This window comes from Lepisosteus platostomus, chromosome 26 (assembly GCF_059453375.1).
Source record: "Lepisosteus platostomus isolate fLepPlt1 chromosome 26, fLepPlt1.hap1, whole genome shotgun sequence".
In the NCBI taxonomy this organism is placed as follows: Eukaryota; Metazoa; Chordata; class Actinopteri; order Semionotiformes; family Lepisosteidae; genus Lepisosteus; species Lepisosteus platostomus.
This window is the reverse complement of record NC_142636.1, coordinates 11,270,807-11,296,387: the sequence shown is the minus strand read 5'-3', so window position 1 is coordinate 11,296,387 and position 25,581 is coordinate 11,270,807. Positions and strand designations below refer to the sequence as shown.

General features: G+C 56.1%; 3 protein-coding genes and 1 long non-coding RNA gene across 8 annotated transcripts in view; 3 read left to right on the top strand and 1 right to left on the bottom strand.

Annotated features, from left to right (window-relative positions):
* The window catches only part of LOC148640131 (zinc finger and BTB domain-containing protein 7B-like), a 33,730-nt gene extending 30,066 nt beyond the window's left edge, over positions 1–3,664 (top strand). For all 4 annotated transcript variants that reach the window (XM_088620992.1, XM_088620993.1, XM_088620994.1 and 1 more), the window contains one exon: positions 59–3,664. In XM_088620992.1, coding sequence (XP_088477118.1) covers positions 59–524 — 466 coding nt within the window. In that variant the 3' untranslated portion in view covers positions 525–3,664. The remainder of the gene's footprint in view (positions 1–58) is intronic.
* A 3,578-nt stretch (positions 3,665–7,242) lies between these two features.
* On the top strand, positions 7,243–18,330 carry entrep3 (endosomal transmembrane epsin interactor 3). 2 transcript variants are annotated; one of them, XM_088620983.1, is made up of 13 exons: positions 7,243–7,464; positions 7,570–7,626; positions 8,192–8,299; positions 8,878–9,003; positions 9,084–9,191; positions 9,907–10,067; positions 10,506–10,605; positions 10,745–10,817; positions 11,123–11,417; positions 11,755–12,047; positions 12,138–12,206; positions 12,363–12,676; positions 15,056–18,330. In XM_088620983.1, the coding sequence occupies exons 1-13, from the start codon at positions 7,243–7,245 to the stop codon at positions 15,227–15,229; spliced, it is 2,100 nt and encodes a 699-aa protein (XP_088477109.1). In that variant the 3' UTR covers positions 15,230–18,330. The 2 variants fall into 2 exon arrangements, with proteins under 2 accessions (XP_088477109.1, XP_088477107.1); XM_088620981.1 differs by having other exon boundaries at positions 7,243–7,626.
* Positions 8,201–12,192, bottom strand: LOC148640130 (uncharacterized). Its single transcript, XR_015930634.1, has 4 exons — positions 12,110–12,192; positions 10,492–10,917; positions 9,818–10,071; positions 8,201–8,284 (listed from the first exon to the last, which is right to left on the bottom strand). It is a non-coding gene; the product is annotated as an uncharacterized LOC148640130 (long non-coding RNA).
* Positions 18,331–19,478: 1,148 nt separating the features above from the next.
* fdps (farnesyl diphosphate synthase (farnesyl pyrophosphate synthetase, dimethylallyltranstransferase, geranyltranstransferase)) lies at positions 19,479–25,249 on the top strand. Its single transcript, XM_088620641.1, has 10 exons — positions 19,479–19,624; positions 20,796–20,945; positions 21,618–21,758; positions 21,869–21,949; positions 22,238–22,360; positions 22,677–22,765; positions 23,125–23,197; positions 23,375–23,452; positions 23,533–23,667; positions 24,577–25,249. Exons 1-10 carry the CDS (start codon positions 19,622–19,624, stop codon positions 24,775–24,777), a joined length of 1,074 nt encoding a protein of 357 aa, XP_088476767.1. The 5' UTR covers positions 19,479–19,621; the 3' UTR covers positions 24,778–25,249.
* The last annotated feature ends 332 nt before the right edge of the window (positions 25,250–25,581 follow it).

Below are 25,581 nucleotides of genomic sequence, written 5' to 3'. Positions count from 1 at the left end.
AGGTGACAGAAGTGACAGCTCCAGGAGCTCACGGCCATCTTTGCCCGTCTCCCCACAGCAATGACAAGCTGAAGATCCACATGCGCAAGCACACGGGTGAGCGCCCGTACAGCTGCCCGCACTGCCCGGCCCGCTTCCTGCACAGCTACGACCTGAAGAACCACCTGTCCCTGCACAGCGGCGACCGGCCCTTCGAGTGCCCGCTGTGCCACAAGGCCTTCGCCCGCGACGACCACCTGCAGCGGCACCTCAAGGGCCAGAACTGCCTGGAGGTGCGCACCCGCCGGCCACGCCGCGGGCCCGGAGACCCCGCCCTCCCGCTGGAGCCCGGGCTGGCGCCCCCGCTGATGGCCCCCCACCCGCTCCTGTACGGCCGGCCCGACAGCCCGCCCCTCTCCCTCCTGGGGCGCCACTCCTACGGCGGCTTCTTCTGGGGGAGGGGGGCCGAGTCCACGACCCCCCCCTCGCCGGCCGCCGACGGCCCCCCCTCCTGGGAAGGCCGAGACTCCTCCGAGGAGCTGTGACCCCCCCCCGTCTCCGTGGCGCTGAGGGGCTAAGGGGGGCCCCACTCAGGGAAAGACGGGGTACCTGAGACTGTGCCGCAGTCGTCACCTGGGCCGGCTCTGTGTTGTTTGCAGCTTGGTTTCTTTGCTTTGTTCGAATTCTTCTGAACCTAATTACTGCAAGGATCATGGTTTTGGTTTAGAAAATGGCAATAATATCGTTCTCTTTGTTGTTTTTTTTTTATTTTTGGAGTTTAGGTTTAAGGTACAGGGGTACAGGAGGGGGTGTCTGCCATCACTATGCAAAACAGTTAGAACCCCCCCCCAAAAGCCAGCGGCGGGAGAGAAGGGGAGCCTGGTGCCCCCTCTCTCCTGCGGGGCTGCAGACCAGCGGGCTCTCCTCTTGGGGTCCCTGTTGGGCCTGCTGGCGGTGCTCCTGTCTGCTGGTGTCGCAGGGCGAAGGGGTCCCCAGCACTCTGCTCTGCAGGTGCGCCTGGACGATCGCTGTGTCCCGGGTGGGGACGTGGGACTTCAGGGGACAAAGACCTCCTGTCCAGTTGAAAGAAATCGCTCTGCTCCGGTTGCACACGCTTGGTGCTCATAGTGAAGCAAAAGCAGAGACCGCCACCTGCTGTCCAAACTGTGATATTACATACGGTTCTGTCTGTGAGCATCTCGGCACATCTCAAAGGCACTATAGCTTAAACACCAAAGTGATGAGCTGAAAATAGCTGTTTACTAGATTTCCTTTTCACAAACCTACAGTCCAGGTGTTCCTCAGACCAGGGTTCAAGGGTAAATATTGCATTATACAACTTTAAGTATCCTGCAGTCCTTCTCCTATGCAATTGCTCTGATACTTACGTTTAAGGACCAAAATGGCCAGCTGGATTTTCCCCAGTTCCAGGCTGGGATTCTCCTGCTTAAACAGGCGGCTGAGGTTTCAGGCAGTTCAGGACCAATCAACCAGACGATCAATAATTCAGTCCCACCAGCTCTCGGATAACAGAGGACTGCAGGATCAATGAATGAATGAATGTACACAAGTTCACAAGTACCTGTCTGTAAATAATTCACAGATATTTGCACTTAGCTCAGACGAGGGGAGGGGGGGGGAAACTTGAAAGCACCTCTGTGCAATAAGAGCGCGCGTTCCGTGTGCGCCGGGGGCCTGTCCACAGCCGGCAGAGGGCTCGAACCCGTGTCTGAACAGGACAGCCGGGCAAGCCCGAGGAGGCGGGGGGGATAACTCCCAAGCGCAAATCAAATTCTGGACTCGATTTCCAATTTCGATTTCCGGCTCCTGCGCACGCCCCGAACGCCAGCGCCCCCTGGCGGTCGCTCCGACAAGGGACGCTCACCTGAGAACGGCCAAGTGAGAACGGTCTTCTCCTTCGTCTTCTGATGCCTTTAAGGAAAGGGCCCTCCTGTGCCGCGGTGCACAGTCCGTTACGCCCGGGTAGTTCTCCAGCAGGGCGGCGCTGCTGCAGGCTACAGGCTTGGCAGCTGGCTGCCGTGTCTCCGGAGGGCCTGTGTGTTGGTGTGTTGGGTGGGTGGGTGGGTGGGTGTGGTGTGGGTGTAGGGGAAGGATTTCTTGAACAGAAGGCTGTAAATGAGACTCTCGCTGGCTGTCCCTGTTAGTCGCTTTTCCTGTTCAGACACAAGTCCCAGTCTTTTCACTCCCACAATCCCACTGCCCCAACTCCTGCACTCCCACAATCCCAGCTCCCACATTCCCACTACCCCAACTCCTGCACTCCCACAATCCCAGCTCCCACATTCCCACTACCCCAACTCCTGCACTCCCACAATCCCAGCTCCCACATTCCCACTACCCCAACTCCTGCACTCCCACAATCCCAGCTCCCACATTCCCACTACCCCAACTCCTGCACTCCCACAATCCCAGCTCCCACATTCCCACTACCCCAACTCCTGCACTCCCACAATCCCAGCTCCCACAATCCCACTACCCCAACTCCTGCACTCCCACAATCCCAGCTCCCACAATCCCACTACCCCAACTCCTGCACTCCCACAATCCCACTACCCCAACTCCTGTCTGATACAGTACTCCCAGCCTCCCAAAATTCCAGGTGCTGCACTCCCAGCGGGACGCGGTTCTCCCAGCCCCTGCGCTCGCTGTGTCCCCCCTCTCCAGGGCAATACCAGGAGAGCCATGACGTTTCAGGCTTGCTCACAGACTCACAGAGTCTTCTTTACTCCTTCTGTTTTAAATTTTTTTATAATTTATTTATCTGTATTTATTTTCTTAATTATTTCCTTTATTAAATAATTTTTCCTTTATTTTCAGAAAAAAAAATTTAATGGAAATTTGTGTTCAAACATGGAGCTTGAAAAGAATATCCCCTCGCCAGATCCTTACTCCCTGCTGGGACTGATGCCCTCTCTCCTGGGAAGGGTTACTGGTAAAGCACAGTGAAGTCCAGTGAAATCAGGGTAAAAGTACAGTACAATAAAGCCCAGGGAGATCAGGGTAAAAGCACAGTACAGTGCAGTGAAGCCCAGCGAGATCAGGGTAAAAGTACAGTACAATAAAGCCCAGGGAGATCAAGGTAAAAGCATTGGGAGGTATGGTAAATTAAAGAACAGTGTGGTACAGCCACATCAGTCTGTGGTCCAGGAGTGGAAAGCTGTGGCAGTCAGACTGGCTACATCACAGCCCAGCCTCAGGGGTGTAGAAAGACAGGATCCACTAGATTTGCACTAAGTTGTGATGCTTGTCCCCTCCACCGTAGCTGTACATAGAATCATTCTGATAGTGAAATTTAATATATATTTAAATAGATGCTTTTCTTTCCACTTTTTTTTGATGGGGTTCATGAGAATTTTTTTTTCTTCCTTTTGCAAACTATCCTCAGGAAAACTTGAGCAATGCACTAAAAAATATGCAAAAAATGGAGTAAATGTTGGGTGAACAGAAGCGAGAAGATGTAGATGTACACATTTGTATATAGATATTTTTGTCATGTGTGCTTGGACTGGGGTCAGGGGTCACATTCAGGGTTCAAGGATGTCTGACCCAGAGCCTTCTGGGAAGAGTCCCTTCTCTGCTTGGTGGTTGTTTTTGTGAAATGTTTTCAGTTGTCGATTTCTGTCACTTATTTCCAATATTAAAAGAGAAGATTTATCTATTTAAATAGACTTTGCTGTGTTTCTTTAAAACCGGGAAGACTTAATAGGGATGTTAAAATGGGTGTCATGACGACTGGTCACTACAGACCCCAGGACACTGTCAGTAAGAGTGGGGTGCTGACCCTGGTGTCCTGACGACTGGTCACTACAGATCCCCGAACACTGTCAGTTACAGTAGGGGTGTTGACCATGCTGGCCTGGCTAAACTCCACTCTGTGCTTGAACTTCTGTCCTCCCTAAAAATCTCCCTTTATCCAACAGGCACAGCAGTTTCTCTCTTGTGCCCTGACCTGTGTGCAGGGGTGCTGCCCACCAATGTGCGATGCTGTGGGTCTACTCCCTTCTGCAGGTCAGGAGAAGCGGAAATGCATGATTATTGTTCCACCCACGGAAACGTCACCATTGCACGGCTCTTTCACGGCTGTCTACCATCCTGCGATACCTCACACGGCCACTAGGTGGCGTTAGACAAATATTTCTCTTTCAGGACGTGATACAAAGGGCGACAGCTACCCTGTGGTGCTGCTGTCACCCTTCAGGGGCGTTTGTCTTCCCTGTCGCGTCCCCTCTGAATTGAAAGGGTGTCTTACTGGCTTAATTAAATCGTTATTACCGCTGAAGGACCTCAAGATCGTATGATCGTAATGCAGGAGTCACCTGCGGCGAGCAAATCGATGTTTCACTGCGGATGAGCTCTGAAACTACAGCACAGAAAGATATAAACACCTTCAGTTCAATTTAAAAATAGAGAACATTTCCATTCTTTTCACTACGATTCAGGGAATGGTAAAGGAAAACTGCAGCGAGACTCTGGGAGAGAACAGCAGAGGACTACTATTCCCAGAGAGCATTGCGCGCCCCACCGGGGCCTGACAGAAAGGCTCTGCGGTCCATCTGATTGGCCGCCCGCGGTTGCCTGGGTGCCGTCGCCAGGCAACCACCCTCCGCCTCCCCTCCGAGGCGCAGCATCAGCACCAGAGCCGGGGAGACTGCGGCCACACTGGAGCCGCCTGCGGTCCCACCCGGGGACGTGTCCGAGGCGCTGTTGTCGCGCTTGTCCGCGAACACCTTGTCCTCACCCCCACGCCGGGACAGCTCCCACACACACACACATACCCGCAGAGAGCCCCGGGCAGACGGGCGCCGAGCGAGGGTTCGAGGCGCGGTGCGGGGGGAGGTGGGGCGGAGAGAGACGCAGCAGAGGGAGGGCCGAGCAGGAGAAGGGATAGGAGGCAGTGCGTGTGGAGAGGGGAGGCTGGGGCGCCGGTGACGTGGCGGCGCAGTGAGGTGAAGGTCCGGAGACCTGACGGTGCAGCGCGAGCAGGACCGGAGATCCGCGTGACTAGCGAAGGGGTGGGTGAGGGGGGGTGCACATCTCCACGCCGCGTCCCACTAAAACAACACCCGCGCACGGAGACGCCGCGCCGCCAGGGCGCTGCGATACAAATAAAGGGGGACCGGCGGCGAACAGCCCGTGTCGCTCGGGTCCGGATTATTGTGCTGCCGCTGCGCTCGTCCTGCGGATTCGCCTGCGTCTGCAGCTCCTGACGCGGACCTGACAGGAGCCGGCTCTGTGTATCACACCCGGTCCGGAGAGGCACCCCTGCCCCGCGGAGGGGTGAGCAGTACCGGCCCGGGTCTCGGCGGGCCGTGCAGGGCTGAGCGGGACCGGGACAGTTAGGGGGGGAGGAGGAGGAGGAGGAGGGGGAGGAAGGGCGGGGGTATCTGCTGCATGCGGCTCTCCGAGAGCGAGAGCGGGCTGCTGGCGCGTGAGTGCAGGGGCTGCGCCGGTCGCTCCCCCACGCGATGAGCTCTCGGGGTGCTCCGATTCCCGTCGCGAGCCCCGGCCTGCGTGCGCGCGCACACACACACACACACACCCACATCCACCCCGGCCGCGGGGCTCTTCCGTGTCACACGCGCCGTGGGTGTAGAGGGACAGGGGTCTGTATTAAAGCACGTCGGGGGGCGAGAGGGGCGCCTCGCTCTCAGTGAGTACCGCGGCTCGGTTCGGCCCAGATCCACACGGACAGAACCGCTTCCTCGCCTCAGGGACTCGGGCCACTGCTGACACGGGGGTTCACCCGCTCCCCAAACACTTCCTCCTGTTAAACTGCGGCTGAACCAGCCCGCAGGCCGGGTCTCTATAAATACAGCTGGGGTGCAGAGACACAGCCGGGAGAACTCGGGACGGGTCAAGGGGACAGGGGCCGTCCACAGCTTCCCAGGGGACAGGCGCAGGGCAAGAACACGCCGCCCCAGGCACACTGCCCAGCCCCAGAGACACCTCGCACCCGGGCCCCGCCGCAGAAGTCACACACTCCTGTGCTGTACGCTACAAGTCAACCGGGCCAGCAGCATCTCTGCCCACGGGCTCAGCGGCGGTGACGTCGGACCGGCTGTAGTGAAGTTACCAGCACCAGCAACATTTCTGCAGCGGCATGAGGGGGTGTAGCACTGCTCGCCGTAGGTTTACCACGGTAAACCGTATCAGCCTACGGATCATCAGTACAAACAGTGGGATTCACACTGTTTAAATCCCGAACGGTGGGATCAACACCACTAACATCACCAACGGCGAGGTTAGCACCAGTAACATCATTACCAGAGGGACTGACACTGGCAACATTACCAACACTGGGATCAGTACCAGTAACATTTCTAACAGCGGGATTACCACCAGTAACATTCTTACCAGTGGGATTGACACTGGCAACATAACCAAGACTGGGATCAGTACCAGTAACTTTACTGTGGGATTAATAGGGGTAACGTTACTAGCAGTGGCATCAATCACAGTCACAGATGCGCAGATTTTAACTCCTGCTCTCTACGGTCGACCTCCGGTCCCCAGCCCCTGGCCCGGACCTGACAGGAGCCGGCTCTGTGTATCACACCCGGATACTACGGAGAGTGCTGTCATACCGGACTGATCCCAGCGGGTTCTGACACGGACGCTCGGCACATTCTGGGCTCAGCCTCTCTGTGCTGAGATTGGACTGCAGGAGGGTGGGCCTGGTTCTGGAGTGTCTGGGCCGTGGAGGTGAAGTGGGGGGCCCACAGACAGCCGGGTCCTCAAGGTCACTGGACTCCGCTGAGAGGATCTGGGTCGTGGGCGAGCTCCAGAGTTCTGGGCCCGGTTCCGCTTCAAAAGCTGTCTCCGGGCTTCTGCTGGCCGCACCTGGGCCGAGACTGGCAAGTTCCGAAAAGGCCCAAGCGTTGTTCTGTCGGATCGCCGGCCGGGCTTTCCGGGAAATCTCCCCCGCATGAAACTCCGGGCTGCATCGTTCTGAAATTGCAACTGGGCCAGGTCCAGCCCGGAGCCGCTGGTACCAGAGGGGAAGACAGGAAGTTAAAAACTGGACAGCCCGCTCGCCCAGGCCCGGCTCTGCGGCCTGCTGTTGGATCAGAACCAAGGCCCCGCGTGAGCGGATCGGCTCGGCGTGGTGGGATCAGAGCCGGGCTGCGTGGAGCGGGACCGGGCCCGTGCGATCCCAGAGGTTCCGGGACCCCGGGGGGGACAGACGTCGCCTCCTCTTCCTCCTCCTCCTCCTCCTCCTCCTCCCCCCCCCCGCGGGACAGGATGCCCTCCCAGTCGGACTCCAGCCGCTCCCTCAGCCTGGGGGGGCGTGGCGGGCGGCTGTCCCGGCTGGGCGTGGCCTGGGAGCGCGCCCAGCTCCTGCTGGCCAGCGGCCTGGTCCAGATGGGGCTGGGCGCCATGCTGCTGGCCGTCAGCTTCGTCTCCGTGACCTTCACCACCTCGGCCCGGGTGCGCCACTCCTGCCCCTTCTGGGCCGGATTCTTCGTGAGTCAACCTCTTTCTCAGCCGGACGGCGGCCGGTCAGTAGCCACCCCCTCCGTCTATAAGCCAGCGCTGAGTTACCCCCCCTCTCTCTTTCTCCCCCTGCAGGTGGTGGCGTCAGGGCTGGTGGGAGTGATTTCCTGGAGAAGACCCCTGACGTTAGTGGTAAGCACTTCCTGTTCTCCCTCACCGCCACACGAGGGGAGAGGGGCAGACAAGGACAGGACTAGAGTGAGAACACTTGTATGGCACTCTTCTGGACACTCCACACACGGCACTTTACTGGCAAAGGGGAATCCCACTCTCACCACCAGTGTGCAGCCCCACCTGGATGATGTGATGGCAGCCATAGTGCGCCAGTCCTCTCCCCACACACCAGCTCACAGTGGGGAGGAGAGCAGAGTGATGAGGCCAGTTTAATGACCACAGAGCCAGGAGCTTGGTTTTATGTCCCATCCAAAGGTTGGTGCCTTTTTTCCAGTATAATGTCCCCATCACTATACTGGGGCACACAGACCTGACGGTGAGACACAGACGGTTAGCACTCCCTGCTGGTCCCACTAACACCTCTTCCAGCAGCAACCTTAGCTTTCCCAGGAGGTCTCCTATCCAGGTACTGGCCTGCAGGGTTAGGTTTAGGGGCAGAGAGGCAGCTGTGTTCTCGTTCCTGCTCTCTGACACTGTGGCGTGTCCTCTGTGTGTGAGCTGCTGTTCCTCTCCCGCCCTGCAGGTGTCACTCTTCATGCTGTTGTCAGCAGTCTGTGTGATCCTTAGCCTGGCTGGGTCTATCCTGTCCTGCCAGAATGCCCAGCTGGTGAAGTCACTGGAGGTGTGTCAGGTAAAGACACTGAGACGGATCCAGAGTATCTATAATATCTATGATATATATTCTGCAAGTGTACAGAGTGTATATACCCTGTGTGTGCTGTACATACCCCAGGAGTGCAGTGTGTATACCCTGTGTGTGCTGTACATACCCCAGGAGTGCAGTGTGTATACCCTGTGTGTGCTGTACATACCCCAGGAGTGCAGTGTGTATACCCTGTGTGTGCTGTACATACCCCAGGAGTGCAGTGTGTATACCCTGTGTGTGCTGTACATACCCCAGGAGTGCAGTGTGTATACCCTGTGTGTGCTGTACATACCCCAGGAGTGCAGTGTGTATACCCTGTGTGTGCTGTACATACCCCAGGCGTATATACAGTATAACCTGTGTATACAGTGTAGACGGTGTATTTGCCCTGTGTGTACAGCACATATAACCCAGGTACATTGTAATAACAGTGAATGGCTCAGTTTGGCTCAGTTGCTCATCGGGAGGCTGAAGAGAGCGCAGTGCTGTTATTCCAGTGGTCACAGGCCAGGCTGCGGTGCTGCTGTCCCGGCTGGCGGGCCTGATCAGTCTGTGTGTCTCAGGTGGAGGAGGGCGTGTGCTCCTGCTGCCAGTCCGTGGCCCGTCCCGCCGGCAGCTGCTCCCTGAGCGAGGACACGCTGACCCTGTACCTGTACCGGGACTGCCACACCGTGCGCCTGGCGCTCAAGGTCTGTCGCGCGCCGCCTCTGCGCTCTGTGTGTGCGTGGCGCTATAAACCGGGAGTCTCGCTGTCTGTGTGTGTTTGCAGGATCTGCTGTTCAGTGCGTGTGGCCTGAGCATTCTGTCCACCATCATCTGCACCCTGTCTACTGTCACCTGCTGCATCCACATCTTCTCTCTGGACCTGCTGCAGCTGGTGAGTCTGCAACACCCACGCTACACAACACCACACACACGCTACACAACACCCTGTCTACTGTCACCTGCTGCATCCACATCTTCTCTCTGGACCTGCTGCAGCTGGTGAGTCTGCAACACACACGCTACACAACACAACACAACACACACACACGCTACACAACACCCTGTCTACTGTCACCTGCTGCATCCACATCTTCTCTCTGGACCTGCTGCAGTTGGTGAGTCTGCAACACCCACGCTACACAACACCGCACACACGCTACACAACACCCTGTCTACTGTCACCTGCTGCATCCACACCTTCTCTCTGGACCTGCTGCAGCTGGTGAGTCTGCAACACCCATGCTACACAACACACACAACACAACACAACACACACACACGCTACACAACACCCTGTCTAATGTCACCTGCTGCATCCACATCTTCTCTCTGGACCTGCTGCAGCTGGTGAGTCTGCAACACCCACGCTACACAACACACACAACACAACACACACGCTACACAACACACACAACACAATACACATGCTACACAACACACAAAACACCCACGCTACACAACACACACTACACAACACACACTCTACGCAACACCCTGTCTACTATCACCACATCTTACCTGTGGACCTGCTGCAGCTGGTGAGTGTACCAGTCACCTCTCTCCTCTGTTTCCTCACCTTCTCCCTCCTCTGTTTCTGTCTCTCTCAGATGGCTCCCCACCGTTCTCGATCCGTCAACCCAGAGTGCACCACTCCGCAGGACGCCTTCCTCAGCAACATGCTGGACTTCGAGGAGTTTGTGCCCCCCGTCCCTCCCCCACCATACTACCCCCCAGAGTACACCTGCAGCTCCGAGACGGATGCCCAGAGGTGACTGACAGACAGAGCAGGTCAAGGGTTAGGGTTGGAGCTGGGGGCGGGGGAAGGGTTAGGATTAAAGCTGGGGGTAGGGTTAGAACTGGGGTTAGGATTAGCGTTAGAACTGGGGTTAGGATTAGCGTTAGAACTGGGGTTAGGATTAGCGTTAGAACTGGGGTAGGATGAGGGTGAGGGTGGGGTTGGGGTTGGGATTGGGACTAGCATTAGGGTTAGAGCTGGGGATAGAGATAGGGTTAGCGTCAGAGCTAGGGGTAGGGTTAGGGTTCAGGTTAGGATCAGAGCTGGGGTTTGAGGTGGGGTTGTTGGTGAGAACTGGGTTTAGGGTTAGAGTTAGGGTTCTAGATGGATGTAGGGCTGGGGTTTACGTAAATCAGGGATTAGGGACAGTGTGACCTGCTGCCATTTACTGACTGACCTCTCCTCCCACAGCATCACCTACAACGGCTCGATAGGGAGCCCCGTGCCCCTGTACCCCACCGACTTCCCTCCCCCGTACGAAGCGGTGATGGGGCAGCGTGCTGGCAGCCAGGTGGGACGCTGACCCTGCAGCTGTCTGTGTGTCTGTCCCCCCCTCTCTCCTCCAGTGTCTGCCTGTCTCCCTCTCTGTCCCAAGGGGAGCATGTCTCTGTGCCCGTCTGTGGTCTCTAACCCCCTCTGCTCTTGCCTAGGCCACAGTGTTCGATGCTCACGTCAATGAGCTGTCATGTGACAGAGTCACGTCTACGGTCTTCAGCGGTGAAGGTGAGCTTCCCCCACCTCCTGTGAGAAACAGCGCCCCCCACAGGCCAGCCAGCAGACTGCGTATATACTGACACACTGACGTCCACTGAGATTCTGGGTTCTGTTGGGTTTATATAAGAAGAACAGGTTGATGATTAACACTGACACATACTGATTCACACTGGCACACAAACACACATACCGACACACTGAAACACACAGATCCACTGACACTGATCCACGGTGACACACACTGAGATCTTAGTGCCGGAGCTCAGTGCCTCTGTGTCCTGTCTCCTGTCGCTGTGTGCTTCCTCCTCCCCCAGTGTCCATGGACAGTGGCTCTCTGCTGATGTCCGAGATAGTGGACATCCCAGATGACAGCTCCCCCTCCGAGGACTCCTGTCTCCTGGAAGTGGGGGCGGGGGGTTCCATGCAATCTGTGGAGTTTGCCACATTCCGCCATCACCCCCAGGGACCCCCTGAGTCTGGCCCAGACGCCCCAGCCGGCCCGCGGGCCCCCCCCGCCACCCCCACAGCCCTTGGCCACCGGCACTACTTCAGAGCGGAGCGGTCCAACTCCTGCTCCTCCCCCAGCAGCTCCACTGATGCCCCCTACAGGTGAGGCTCTCACACACAGACAGCTAGGTTAGATCAGCAGCAGTGTAGCTCCCCCTGCAGGTGGGGCTCTCACACACAGACCAGCTCTGTGCTTTAAGACAGCTAGGTTAGATCAGCAGCAGTGTTGCAGTGTAGCTCCCCCTGCAGGTGGGGCTCTCACACACAGGCCAGCTCTATGCTCTATGACAGGGAGTTGGAGGGCAGGTCTGATCCCATCTCCTCTGGAACAGGACCTTTTACGCTGGGCCCTTGTTCAGCAAGGCTAAGAGAGAGAGACAAGTCTGCCTGCCCCTAGTCTCCTGGAGAGCCCGTATCTCACCCCCCTCTGTCTCTCCAGGTCTCCAGTGCTGCGCCATCAGGCCGTGCTGGCCAGCAGTTGTACCCGCTTGGAGCTGCTAGGGGGCGCCGCTTCTCAGCGCATACCAGAGATCAGGGTGCGCCCCTGCACCCCCTCCCGCTGCGGCTCTGACGGGGGGTCTCCCAGCCCCCAGGGCTCCCCCCGCCCCCTCCTGCCCCCCCAGCGGCGCCATAGCGACCAGTCCCGCCCCCCCACCCCTCCCCGAGGCCTGGCGCCACACCCCCTGATGAGGTCGCACAGTGACCCCGGCTTGACGTCATCCACAGACACAGGTGAGAGAGAGAGAGGGGTGGAGGAGGAGGAGAGGAAGAGAGAGAGAGGGAGGGTGAGAAACCTTCATTTCGCTGTCCCTCTCCCCCCAGGTGAGCTCAGTGCCTCGCTGCGCAGTAAGGGAGTCAGCGATGACGTCTCCCAGACCTCCTCAGACACGGGTAAGAAAAATGACAAAACAGCTTCAGTCCTGTCCGCTGCTTGGGAGCGCATTAGAAATCCCTCGTCTGGCTTCCCTTCTCCACCTCTCCCTCTTTCGCCTCTCCCTAATTTCTGTCCCATCTCACCCTTTCTTCTTTCCCCCTCTGTCTTCCCAGGTCCCTCCTCCGAAGCCTGTCTGTTGCCCCGCAACTCTCTGGCGCCCTCTGGTGCCCTACCCAGGAAGTGCAGCATGAAGAGTGGCGGCCAGCTGCCCAGCAAGGCCCCACCCCCCGCCTTGCTGCGCCTGCCCAAGGACTGTGCCCGTTCGCTGGGCGACCTCAAGGTCACGCGGGTCCTCGTCGCCCGCTTCCTGCAGCGCTCCAAACGCAACCTGGCCCCCAGCACCACTGCTGCCGCTGAGCATGCTGGGAACAGCCGCCAAGTGCACAAGAGAAGAGCGGAGTCCAGTGGGGGAAACCCCTTCGAACAGGTGAGGCTGCCACACCCTGCTGAGAGTCAGATCGTCACACCTGTCTGTGCCAGAGTACATAACACCCACACAGGTGAGAGCTGGGCTGTAATACCTGTCTCACAGGTGAGCGCTGGGCTGTACTACCTGTCTCACAGGTGAGCGCTGGGCTGTACTACCTGTCTCACGGGTGAGCGCTGGGCTGTACTACCTGTCTCACGGGTGAGAGCTGGGCTGTACTACCTGTCTCACGGGTGAGCGCTGGGCTGTACTACCTGTCTCACGGGTGAGAGCTGGGCTGTACTACCTGTCTCACGGGTGAGCGCTGGGCTGTACTACCTGTCTCACAGGTGAGCGCTGGGCTGTACTACCTGTCTCACAGGTGAGAGCTGGGCTGTAATACCTGTCTCACAGGTGAGAGCTGGGCTGTACTACCTGTCTCACAGGTGAGCGCTGGGCTGTACTACCTGTCTCACAGGTGAGCGCTGGGCTGTAATACCTGTCTCACAGATGAGCGCTGGGCTGTAATACCTGTCTCACAGGTGAGCGCTGGGCTGTAATACCTGTCTCACAGGTGAGCGCTGGGCTGTACTACCTGTCTCACAGGTGAGCGCTGGGCTGTACTACCTGTCTCACAGGTGAGCGCTGGCCTGTACTACCTGTCTCACAGGTGAGCGCTGGGCTGTAATACCTGTCTCACAGATGAGAGCTGGGCTGTACTACCTGTCTCACAGGTGAGAGCTGGGCTGTACTACCTGTCTCACAGGTGAGCGCTGGGCTGTACTACCTGTCTCACAGGTGAGAGCTGGGCTGTACTACCTGTCTCACAGGTGAGAGCTGGGCTGTACTACCTGTCTCACAGGTGAGAGCTGGGCTGTACTACCTGTCTCACAGGTGAGCGCTGGGCTGTACTACCTGTCACATGGGTGAGCACTGGGCTGTAATACCTGTCTCACGGGTGAGCACTGGGCTGTACTACCTGTCTCACAGGTGAGCGCTGGGCTGTACTACCTGTCTCACAGGTGAGCACTGGGCTGTAATACCTGTCTCACGGGTGAGCGCTGGGCTGTACTACCTGTCTCACAGGTGAGCGCTGGGCTGTAATACCTGTCTCACAGGTGAGCGCTGGGCTGTACTACCTGTCTCACAGGTGAGCGCTGGGCTGTACTACCTGTCTCACAGGTGAGCGCTGGGCTGTAATACCTGTCTCACAGATGAGCGCTGGGCTGTAATACCTGTCTCACAGGTGAGCGCTGGGCTGTAATACCTGTCTCACAGGTGAGCGCTGGGCTGTACTACCTGTCTCACAGGTGAGCGCTGGGCTGTACTACCTGTCTCACAGGTGAGCGCTGGCCTGTACTACCTGTCTCACAGGTGAGCGCTGGGCTGTAATACCTGTCTCACAGATGAGAGCTGGGCTGTACTACCTGTCTCACAGGTGAGAGCTGGGCTGTACTACCTGTCTCACAGGTGAGCGCTGGGCTGTACTACCTGTCTCACAGGTGAGAGCTGGGCTGTACTACCTGTCTCACAGGTGAGAGCTGGGCTGTACTACCTGTCTCACAGGTGAGAGCTGGGCTGTACTACCTGTCTCACAGGTGAGCGCTGTGCTGTACTACCTGTCACATGGGTGAGCACTGGGCTGTAATACCTGTCTCACGGGTGAGCACTGGGCTGTACTACCTGTCTCACAGGTGAGCGCTGGGCTGTACTACCTGTCTCACAGGTGAGCACTGGGCTGTAATACCTGTCTCACAGGTGAGCGCTGGGCTGTACTACCTGTCTCACAGGTGAGCACTGGGCTGTACTACCTGTCACACGGGTGAGCCCTGGGCTGTAATACCTGTCACACGGGTGAGCACTGGGCTGTAATACCTGTCTCACAGGTGAGCGCTGGGCTGTACTACCTGTCTCACAGGTGAGCACTGGGCTGTACTACCTGTCACATGGGTGAGCACTGGGCTGTAATACCTGTCTCACAGGTGAGAGCTGGGCTGTACTACCTGTCACACGGGTGAGCGCTGGGCTGTAATACCTGTCTCACAGGTGAGAGCTGGGCTGTAATACCTGTCTCACGGGTGAGCCCTGGGCTGTAATACCTGTCACACGGGTGAGCACTGGGCTGTAATACCTGTCTCACGGGTGAGCGCTGGGCTGTACTACCTGTCTCACGGGTGGGCGCTGGGCTATAAGGCCTGTCTCACAGGTGAAAGGACAGCTATCCTACCTGTCTCACAGGTGAGCCCTGGGCTGTAATACCTGTCACACGGGTGAGCACTGGGCTGTACGGAACAGGGGGGCTGGGACGTACCGACAGAGAGAAAAGGAGAAGAAAGCTGTTGCCAGGAGTCTGGAATAACTGCCTGCACCTCTGCGTGTGTTTCTCCGTCTGTGTGCCAGGTCCTGCGCGGCTCGTGGAGCTCCAGCAGGGGGCGCCGGCAGGAGAGCATCCACCTGCGCAGCTGCGGCGACCTGAGCTCCTCCTCGCCCCTGCGCCGGCTGCTGTCGCCAGGGAGACTGGAGCACAGCCGCCCCCAGAGCCTGGGCGGAGTGTACCGCGAGTCCGCGCTGTGAGGGCAGGAGCGGGCGGGGGGGGAGAACTGACACTGTCACCTCTGGACCCCCCCACCGCGGTCAAGGGCAGAGACCACCGCACTGCGACACAGAGCCCCCAGTGACCAGCCGGTCTCCCGCTCAGGAAGGAGCAGTCCTGCCAGGCCAGAGCAGGGGGCCTCGGCGGATACTGGGAAGGGGGACAAGCTCTCAGACTGCAGCCTGACTGATAGACACTGGGGACGACTGGGACAGACTGGGAGAGGGAGAGAGGGGGGGGCTGGTGGCTGTCAGACCTGCTAGCCCCCTCCAGGGTCTCCTGGCCTTCTGACCTCTTGAGCAGCACTTGGACAGCGGCAGCAGCAGTCCTGATCTCCTGCTCCCCTGTAATCACTCAGGACAGACACTCTTCTGGTTTTCTTCTGGGTGTGTAACCCAGGCCTCTCCACGGGCTCTGAGGTGAAAGGGCTGTGAGCTCGTTGGTGTAACACTCAGAGCGAGGCTCAGCGTGCAGCCTGTGCACAGTGATGCTCAGGCTCTGCGGCACACGTATGCACTCTATCTACCACAGACACACGCGCGGAATCACGCCGTCTCACGCTTTCATAGCCACACAGAAGCTCGCACGTTGCAAAAATACACATGCAGTCTCATGCTCGTACCTCACACTCATACACAAACACACCCTGTCTCACACTCATACCTCACACTCGTACACAAACACACCCTGTCTCACACTCATACCTCACACTCGTACACAAACACACTCTGTCTCACACTCATACCTCACACTCGTACACAAACACACCCTGTCTCACACTCATACCTCTCACACCCAGTGTCACACTCGAACTTCACACTCATACACAAACGCACGGTCTCACACTCATACCTCACACTCGTACACAAAAAAAGCCAATGTCACACTCGAACCTCACACTCATGCACAAACACACCGTCTCACACTCATACCTCACACTCATACACAAACACACGCAGTGTCATACTCGTACCTCTCACACCCAGTGTCACACTCGAACCTCACACTCATACACAAACACACCCAGTCTCACACTAATACACAAACACACGCAGTGTCATACTCGTACTTCACACACCCAGTCTCACACTCGTACCTCACACTTGTGTACAAACACTCCCAGTTTCACACTCATACACAAATACACTCTCACACTGTCGAGTTCCAGCATGAAACTTCACTCCACGTCTTCCATCTCCAAAAATGCACAAATTCCAAAGGCTGAAGCTTAAGGGAAAAATTTTGAAAAGTCAGATTATTCCTTTCCTACATTTAAGGCGTATGTTTATAGTTTTCCACCTTTAAATAAAACTTTACCTTTATAGTGATCTTGAGAGAAACATCAGGAGTGAATTTTTCTCTGGAGCAAAAAATAAACACTCGGAAAATGACGCTGACAATGTGACCCACAAACTCACCGATGTCTTCCATGTCCGAACGCCGTCACGGGCCGCCTCTGTCTGTCTCTGCTGTGGCCAACACACTGCCTTCGTCCTCCGCTCCTCGCAGGAGAAGAGCCCACTGTCACCATGGAAACTCCGGACCGTTTCTATGGGAATGCAGTGACCCATTGATGGTTTCCATAGAAACTCGCATAATTCTGGACTGTTGGGATGGAACCAGGAAAAAATACAGCAGTGGTTTTCACTGAAACCATCTGGACCGTCACTATGGGAAGAGCATGCCTAGGGATGATGTATTCAACGCTGTCTCCATGGGAACAGGACATTGATGGACATACAAACAAGGAACTGTCTCTCTGGTAATCAGATCATTGCAGTTTTTTATAAAAAGAGGCTTACTGGGGGCTATGCTGTATATTGTCTTGGGAAGAGTATACTGTCCCTACAGCATCCTAAAATTTCTCCACACTGGGCCTTTGTGACTACGCCTGTTTCACCTCAGTACTGCATCCTTGATCCCACCCTGTGGTCATGCTGGAGATCTGTCATTGAGCAGTTCTCGATAAAGTGCCACTGTCAGCACTGCCTGCACTGCCGGGACTGCACTGATGCTGTAACAGGTGTCTGCCCCCAGAAGCTGTTTGTCAGAGCCAATATTCACCAACACAGACAGCAGACATGTGCCTATTGAAGAACAATGCAGTGGAGTAAAGAAGGACAGGACCCTGATGCAGCACCAGGGTGAGACAGGCGCTAGACAGACAGGCCCTGGGAGAGAGCGAAGAGAGGGCTGTTCTGTACAGCCATCAGTGAGACATCCTAACCTTGCTTCTGTGATCATCATAGTGGCCAGATTTTAAAGTCTGATGGCCCCACGGATCAAATTGGACAGTGGGTATCATTGCGTCCGTCGTCTTTTTCTGCCCTGACTGCCTGTGCTGGAGCCCAGGTTCCTTTAACGCTTGGGGGATGCGACAGTGGTTACCCTGGGCTGAGCTCTAGGTTGCACAGGAAGCGGGCTGGCAAGCCAGACTGTGATGTCACTTCCTCTGCAGAGCGTTGTTCATCCAGAGCAGTCCGAATCTGTTGCTTTCTGTTTGGGCCTCCTACCTTCCCCGGTTAGCTAATTATGAACTTAATTGGCCTTTGTCACCATCTTTTCCGTGATGTGGTGGTGGCTTTCAAAGACTGTCAAAAACTTAAATCCCAATTAAGATAAACAATTGGCTCAATTAAGCGCTTAGCAACATGGGCTAGGGCAGAGCATTCCTAACAGCTGTACACATTGCGAAGGAGAGCCCCACTCCCCGATGGGACACCCCTTGATACCACAAGGGGGGGGGGTCCACATTCCCCCCCGCCGACCCTCAGCAGCCCGATTCCCTCTAATAGCTCCCCCTGGAGGCAGACAGGAGCATTGCACCACAGCGAGAGAGACATGGGGATGACAAGAAGCTGTTGTGTTTCTACCTCCTTCCACAGCTCCCTGCTGTTCTCTGATTATCACACGTTACTGAGACCAGGAAAAAAGAACAGAGCTGGTATCAACCAAATTAACTGTATGATTATCAGCAAGGGTTTTGATTTTAGAACTTTTAATGCAAGTTATGTACTGACTATATATGCCATATGTATGCAGGTTATGTATATGCACCTATAAATACACTAGTCCAGAGGGATGTGTGTTCTGTGGTTTATAATCGGACTTTTGCTCCACACACGGCCGGAGAGCTGCAGCACCAGGAGCTGGTCCTGAGTGAACTGCTCCATTCACTGGTCTCATTGTTCTAGTTTAACTAAATTGATTGCGTTGTAGCGGTTACTGACAACGACTTTCTCAGCAGAACACAAGGAGAACAAAGCACCTGACCTGTTCGGTGGTTTAGTAACTAGCTGAGCCCAGGATCTCTTCCAGCTGTTTCCTGAAAGGGGTCAGGGCATCAGCTTTAACGAAAAGGCTGGGAAGACTGTTATACACTCTCACCATCCTTTGTGTTCGGAAGTGACTCCCGTTATCAGATTTAAATGCATTTCCACGAGGTTTCCACCTGTGCTCTGTGGTTTGTGTTTCACCGCTGATCTTGGAGATGTCCCCTGGGTTGACAGTCCCACTCCCTTCAGACTGAAGAGACTCAGTTCCTCCAGCCTTTCTGTGTGGGACACTCTCTTCAGACTGAAGAGATGTTCCTCCAGCCCGTCAGTGTGGGACACTCCCTTCAGACTGAAAAGACTCAGTTCCTCCAGCCCGTCAGTGTGGGACAGTCCCTTCAGACTGAAGAGACTCAGTTCCTCCAGCCTGTCGGTGTGGGACACTCCATTCCGACTAAAGAGACTCAGTTCCCCCAGCCCGTCTGTGTGGGACACTCCCTTCAGACTGAAGAGACTGAAAATATTTAGTTTTAAAATTTTATCTTTTTAGCTTTTAAATAAAAGGGAACCCTTTATCCAATGCACGCATAATAAACGCCAGGACGATCGAATATTTAAATTTAAATCTGAAAACGTTGTGTTTCGGGCCAAATTGAAGCGATACAAATATACAAATTCTTAATATACAAATACAAATACAAATACAAAATCCTTTCGGGCGGCTTGTTTCTATGGTAGCACGACATTCACCTCAGATGGGTCCACTCTGCTGAGATCCGCCCTCCTCGCGTTTTCATTGGCTACTTTCTTCAAGTCCCATCCTGGTTCGATAAGAGTAACCAATCAGAGAGGCCAATGTCATATGACGACCCATGGACCACGCCTCCTGGCGAGACACCGAAGTCCGCCTGGAGATGGTGCATGGGAGTTGTAGGTCTTCTGTGGTTGAGAGCTTTATCCCTCCCTACTTTGAGAAGGTGTCCACAAAAACTACAGCACCCAGAAGGCCTTGAGCGGGCTCGGTCTGGTTTTTCTGCTTGCGAGCTTGAATGTTGGGACTTCGGTAAAATCAGAAGCAGGGTGCAAGGTGAAGTCAACGTGATGGTAAGTGCATTTTTTCTGTGAGCTACAATGGCTCTATTTTCTCACATGCTAGCCCTTAAGTCTTTTAATATGTTAGCTTTTTCTCACCGGAGAAACGTCATTAAGCGGGGCTCCGGTAATCTGAGACGGTAAACAGCGAGGCGGCACGAAAGAGTCGTGACACGGTTGTGTCTCAATAAGGTCTTTACTAATGAGTAATTGTTACGGCGCCGAGAGATCAGACTCGGTTGGTGAATCTATCCCCAGCTCTCGGGCGAGCCTTTCAACCTGCTTTATCGGCGTGACAGATGAAGGACACTGTTGCCGAAACGGATTAGCAGGCTGTTCACAGCAGTGACATGGCATTATCCATATTCGAGAGAGTCAGTCGCTGTTCCTCGGGCTGTGACAGGAGATCACACACTGGGCTGCAGCTCTATTGCATTTCCTCTCCCAGTAGGACTGGGAGCTGTTCTGGTTCCGACAGGTGTGGGAACTCAGGGATTAGGTTGGTTATTTTAGGGAAGAATGTTTGTCTAATCCCAGAGTGTTTCTCACTGTGCAGCAGAAAGTGCATCTCTGTCTCTGTGGGAGCACAGCCTGTCCTCTCTGGACGGCCAGGTCTGCCTGTGTCCAGTGTCTGTGGACAGACTGTGGTCAGTGATTATAACCTCTCAGGATCAGCCAGGTCTGTCTGTGTCCAGTGTCTGTGGACAGACTGGTCAGTGATTATATCCTCTCTGGACAGGCAGGTCTGCCTGTGTCCAGTGTCTGTGGACAGACTCTGGTCAGTGATTATATCCTCTCTGGACGGCCAGGTCTGCCTGTGTCCAGTGTCTGTGGACAGATTGGTCAGTGATTATATCCTCTCTGGACAGCCAGGTCTGCCTGTGTCCAGTGTCTGTGGATAGACTGGTCAGTGATTATATCCTCTCTGGACAGCCAGGTCTGCCTGTGTCCAGTTTCTGTGTCCAGGCTGTGGTCACTGAGCCTGTCCTCTCTGGGGAGCCAGACTGTAGTTGTCTCTTGCCCTGTTCAAGTGCCCAATCAGTACAGATTGGAGATTTTTTTAGGCCTGATATCTTTCTCTCTCCTCTGTCCACTGTCTGTCCCCTCTCCCTCTCTCCTCTCTCCACTGTCTGTCCCTCCTCCCTCTCTCCTGTCTGGTCATACTTGCCTTCTCTCTTTACAGGGTGACGGCGTGTGCAGCTCAGATCGGAAGCAGCAGGGGGCGCTGGACGCGCAGGCGTTTGACGCGCAGTTTATGGACATAGTCAGAGACGTCACTGAGCATGATATCACTGACCCTGCGGTCACCGATGCACTTCACAGACTCAGACAGGTAAAGTGAAACTATACAGAGAGAGAGACAGGTGAGAGAGACAGGTACTGCATACAGAGAGAGAGACAGTGGGCACTGCAGAGAGAGAGACAGGTACTGCATACAGAGAGAGAGACAGGTACTGCATACAGAGAGAGAGACAGGTACTGCATACAGAGAGAGAGACAGTGGGCACTGCAGAGAGAGAGACAGAGGGCACTGCCCAGAGAGAGAGATGGGTATTACACAGGGAGACGGGTACTGCCCAGAGGGCAGAGGACACTGCAGAGAGAGGGACAGGTACTGCCCAGAGGGCAGAGGACACTGCAGAGAGAGGGGCAGGTACTTCCCAGAGAGACAGAGGACACTGCAGAGAGAGGGACAGGTAGTGCCCAGAGAGACAGAGGACACTGCAGAGAGAGGGACAGGTAGTGCCCAGAGAGACAGAGGACACTGCAGAGAGAGGGACAGGTAGTGCCCAGAGAGACAGAGGACACTGCAGACAGAGGGACAGGTAGTGCCCAGAGAGACAGAGGACACTGCAGACAGAGGGACAGGTAGTGCCCAGAGAGACAGAGGACACTGCAGAGAGAGGGACAGGGACACTGCAGAGAGAGGGGCCGGTAGTGCCCAGAGAGACAGACACTGTGTGGCTGCTGTGCTAGAGCAGACGTGACTCGCTCTGTTGCTCAGGTGATGGAGTACAACGCCCCTGGAGGCAAGAGGAACCGCGGCCTGTCTGTGATTGGGTCCCTGCGCGAACTTGCGGCGCCTTCCGAGCTGACCCCAGAGGCAGTGCAGCGCGCCCTGGTGGTGGGCTGGTGCATCGAGATGGTGAGCGCCGATCTGTCACAGCCTGCGTTCCCCATCGCACCGCGGCTCTGCTCTGGGCTGTGTGTCGTACCACCCTCTCCCTCAGCTGTCCCTGCTCTTCCTCTCTCCAGCTCCAGGCCTTCTTCCTGGTGGCCGACGACATCATGGATGCGTCACTGACGCGGCGAGGACAGGCCTGCTGGTACAAGAAGGTGAGAGATGTCCACAATGGGGGTGTGTGTGTGTAAGGGGTGTGTGTCATGTGCACAGTGTGTGTGTGGGGGGTGTGTAAGTGGTGTGTGGGGGGTAGTTATGTGCACAGTGTGTGTGTGTGTGTGTGTGTGTGTGTGTGTGTGTGTGTGTGTGTGTGTGTGTGTCTTGGCTCTCCAGTTTTCTGCTGTGTCCTCAGTGCTCTGAGAGCTGAGGCTGGAGGAGAGGGCTCTGGGAGGCTCTGTGGGGTTCAGGGGTTCAAGGCCTGTCTTCTGTGGCCTGTCCCACAGGACGGCGTGGGGCTGGATGCCATCAATGACGCGTTTCTCCTGGAGGGGGTGATATACCGCCTGCTGCGGCGACACTGCCGAGGGGAGAAGTACTATACCCAGCTGCTGGAGCTCTTCCTGGAGGTCAGGGGCCAGGGGCCAGGGGCCGGGGGCCGGGGGCCGGGGGCCAGGGGCCGCAGGGTCCTTCCCATTGCACCGCCGGCTGATCCGCTCCAGGTTTTGTTCTCAGCTGAGGGGCTTCTGTACAGAGCGACGCTGGGGGCCGGAGATCTCAAGCCTGAGAACTTCTTGTTGAGTCGGTGTGCCTGTCGGCTTCAGTAGAGCCGTTTATACCAGAGCCGTGCTGCAGATGAGACCTGCAGCGGATCAGACTGGACTGGGCCGGGCTGGGACTCGACCTGCGTTGTAACCAGCCTCTGTCTCCCTCTCTGTTGCTCAGACGTCTTTCCAGACAGAGCTGGGTCAAGCTCTGGACCTGATGACGGCTCAGCCAGACCTGGTCAACCTGGCCCGCTTCACTGAGGAGAGGTGAGAGAGACGCCCCCAGCACGGTAGACTGACCGCTGCACCCTGATCCACACTGACTGACCGCCACGCCCTGATCCACACTGACTGACCGCCACACCCTGATCCACACTGACTGACCGCCACACCCTGATCCACACTGACTGACCGCCACACCCTGATCCACACTGACTGACCGCCACGCCCTGACCAACATACACTGACCACTGCAGGCTGATCCACACTGACTGACCGCCACACCCTGACCAACATACACTGATCACTGGAGGCTCATCCACACTGACTGACCACCGCACTCTGATCAACACTGACTGACCACTGCTGACTGACCACAGGTTGAGCTGTGTGTCTTTGCCCCTCAGGTACAGAGCCATTGTGAAGTACAAGACAGCCTTTTACTCCTTCTACCTGCCTGTGGCTGCGGCCATGTACATGGTGAGTCGGTCAGGGTCCCTGTGTCCCCCTGTGTGTCCCCATCCCTGTCTCATGTGTCCCTCTCTCTCAGTGTGCCTCAGTGTCTCTCTCTCTCTCAGTGGGTCTCTCCCCCTGTGGCTGTCTCTCTCTCAGTGTGCCTCAGTGTCTCTCTCTCAGGCTGTGTCTCTCCCCGGGCAGGCTGGGATTGACAGTGAGGAAGAGCACAGCAATGCCAAGGCCATCCTGCTGGAGATGGGGGAGTTCTTCCAGATACAGGTACGGAGGGGGAGGAGGGGAGGAGGAGGAGGAGAGCTGTGCTGCGGGCTGCAGGGTGTGACGGCTCTGTGCCCTGGCAGGATGATTACCTGGATTGCTATGGCGACCCAGCGGTGACGGGGAAGATCGGGATGGACATCGAGGACAACAAGTGCAGCTGGCTGGTGGTGCAGGCACTGAGCCGCGTCTCCCCGGAGCAGAGAGCCCTGCTGGAGGTGAGCTGGGCACATGAGACCAGTGGGTGTGCAGTGACCCCTCTCTCTCTCAAGAGTGCTATAGACAGACACACAGACAGCTGTGGAGTGTGCAGTGACCCCTCTCTCTCTCAGGAGTGCTATAGACAGACACACAGACAGACAGCTGTGGAGTGTGCAGTGACCCCTCTCTCTCTCAGGAGTGCTATAGACAGACACACAGACAGACAGCTGTGGAGTGTGCAGTGACCCCTCTCTCTCTCAGGAGTGCTATAGACAGACACACAGACAGCTGTGGAGTGTGCAGTGACCCCTCTCTCTCTCAGGAGTGCTATAGACACACAGACAGACAGCTGTGGAGTGTGCAGTGACCCCTCTCTCTCAGGAGTGCTATAGACAGACAGACAGACAGCTGTGGAGTGTGCAGTGACCCCTCTCTCTCTCAGGAGTGCTATAGACAGACACACAGACAGACAGCTGTGGAGTGTGCAGTGACCCCTCTCTCTCTCAGGAGTGCTATAGACACACAGACAGACAGCTGTGGAGTGTGCAGTGACCCCTCTCTCTCTCAGGAGTGCTATAGACACACAGACAGACAGCTGTGGAGTGTGCAGTGACCTCTCTCTCTCTGGAGTGCTATAGACAGACAGACAGACAGCTGTGGAGTGTGCAGTGACCCCTCTCTCTCTCAGGAGTGCTATAGACAGACAGACAGACAGCTGTGGAGTGTGCAGTGACCCCTCTCTCTGGAGTGCTATAGACAGACAGACAGACAGCTGTGGAGTGTGCAGTGACCCCTCTCTCTCAGGAGTGCTATAGACAGACACACAGACAGCTGTGGAGTGTGCAGTGACCCCTCTCTCTCTCAGGAGTGATAAAGACCCACAGACAGACAGCTGTGGAGTGTGCTGTGACCCCTCTCTCTCTCAGGAGTGCTACGGTCAGAAGGACAGCGCCAGCGTGTCTCGGGTCAAGCAGCTCTACGCCCAGCTGGACATGCCTGGGCTGTTCACGCGCCACGAGGAGGAGAGCTACCGGCGCCTGACCGCGCTGATCCACCGGCACGCCAGCGCGCTGCCCCACGCCGTCTTCCTGTCCTTCGCCCAGAAGATCTACAAGAGGAAGAAGTAGGGGGGACAGAGGGCAGCGCTCTCCCGGCCCTGAAGACGGACACTGCAGGAGTGTTCCGGGGAATCGCTGTACGCAGAAGATGCGTATCGGGGAGCTGAAGTTAGAATCACTGTTCGGACTGCTCAGGTGCTAAATCATGAGTTAATTTAAGACTTATAGTAAGAACCAGAGAGCATCGGCTGTGTCTGGAACCAGAGCCACAGGGCCGGGCCTCAGGCTGGTCCGCTGGCATCTGGAACCGGAGCCACAGGGCCGGGCCTCAGGCTGGTCCAGTGGCACCTGGAACTGGAACCACAGTGCGGGGCCTCAGTCTGGTCCGCTGGCATCCAGAACTGGAACCACAGTGCCGGGCCTCAGGCTGGTCCACTTGTGTCCAGAACCAGAAGCCCAGTATCGGGCCTCAGGCCAGAAACTACACAGCTGCTCCTCATGGATGGATTGTCAATAAAAACCTTTACAAACTGCCAGAGAACGTTTGTCTCGTTGCACGAAGAAGAGTTTATTATTATTATTATTGTTCCCCAGTATACTGCTGCTGTGCCAGCAGACCCAGCAGACACGGGCTGTAGCACTGGTCTGTCAGCACAGCACACCCCTCTCTGACGCGCTTCTCCGCTGTCGACAGCGAGTACAGGAGCACAGGAGTCACTAGTCTGCACGTTGTTCTTCAAAACAGGGCAGAATTCACCAAATAAAAGTATCAATGAGTTATAAATATTATTAAATTACAGTATGAGTACTTTAATAATAGTTAATACTAAGTGTACGCATACACGATGTCATGTGGAATATGTATATATGTAA

Excerpts from the sequence above, each read along its gene's own strand:
- entrep3 (XM_088620981.1), top strand. The coding sequence starts at position 7,243 with ATGCCCTCCCAGTCGGACTCCAGCCGCTCCCTCAGCCTGGGGGGGCGT. Across the intron at positions 7,627-8,191 it reads GAAGACCCCTGACGTTAGTG|GTGTCACTCTTCATGCTGTT; the intron begins GTAAGCACTTCC and ends CCCGCCCTGCAG. Across the intron at positions 12,677-15,055 it reads GGGGAAACCCCTTCGAACAG|GTCCTGCGCGGCTCGTGGAG; the intron begins GTGAGGCTGCCA and ends TCTGTGTGCCAG.
- fdps (XM_088620641.1), top strand. Across the intron at positions 20,946-21,617 it reads CACTTCACAGACTCAGACAG|GTGATGGAGTACAACGCCCC; the intron begins GTAAAGTGAAAC and ends TCTGTTGCTCAG. Across the intron at positions 23,453-23,532 it reads GGGAGTTCTTCCAGATACAG|GATGATTACCTGGATTGCTA; the intron begins GTACGGAGGGGG and ends GTGCCCTGGCAG.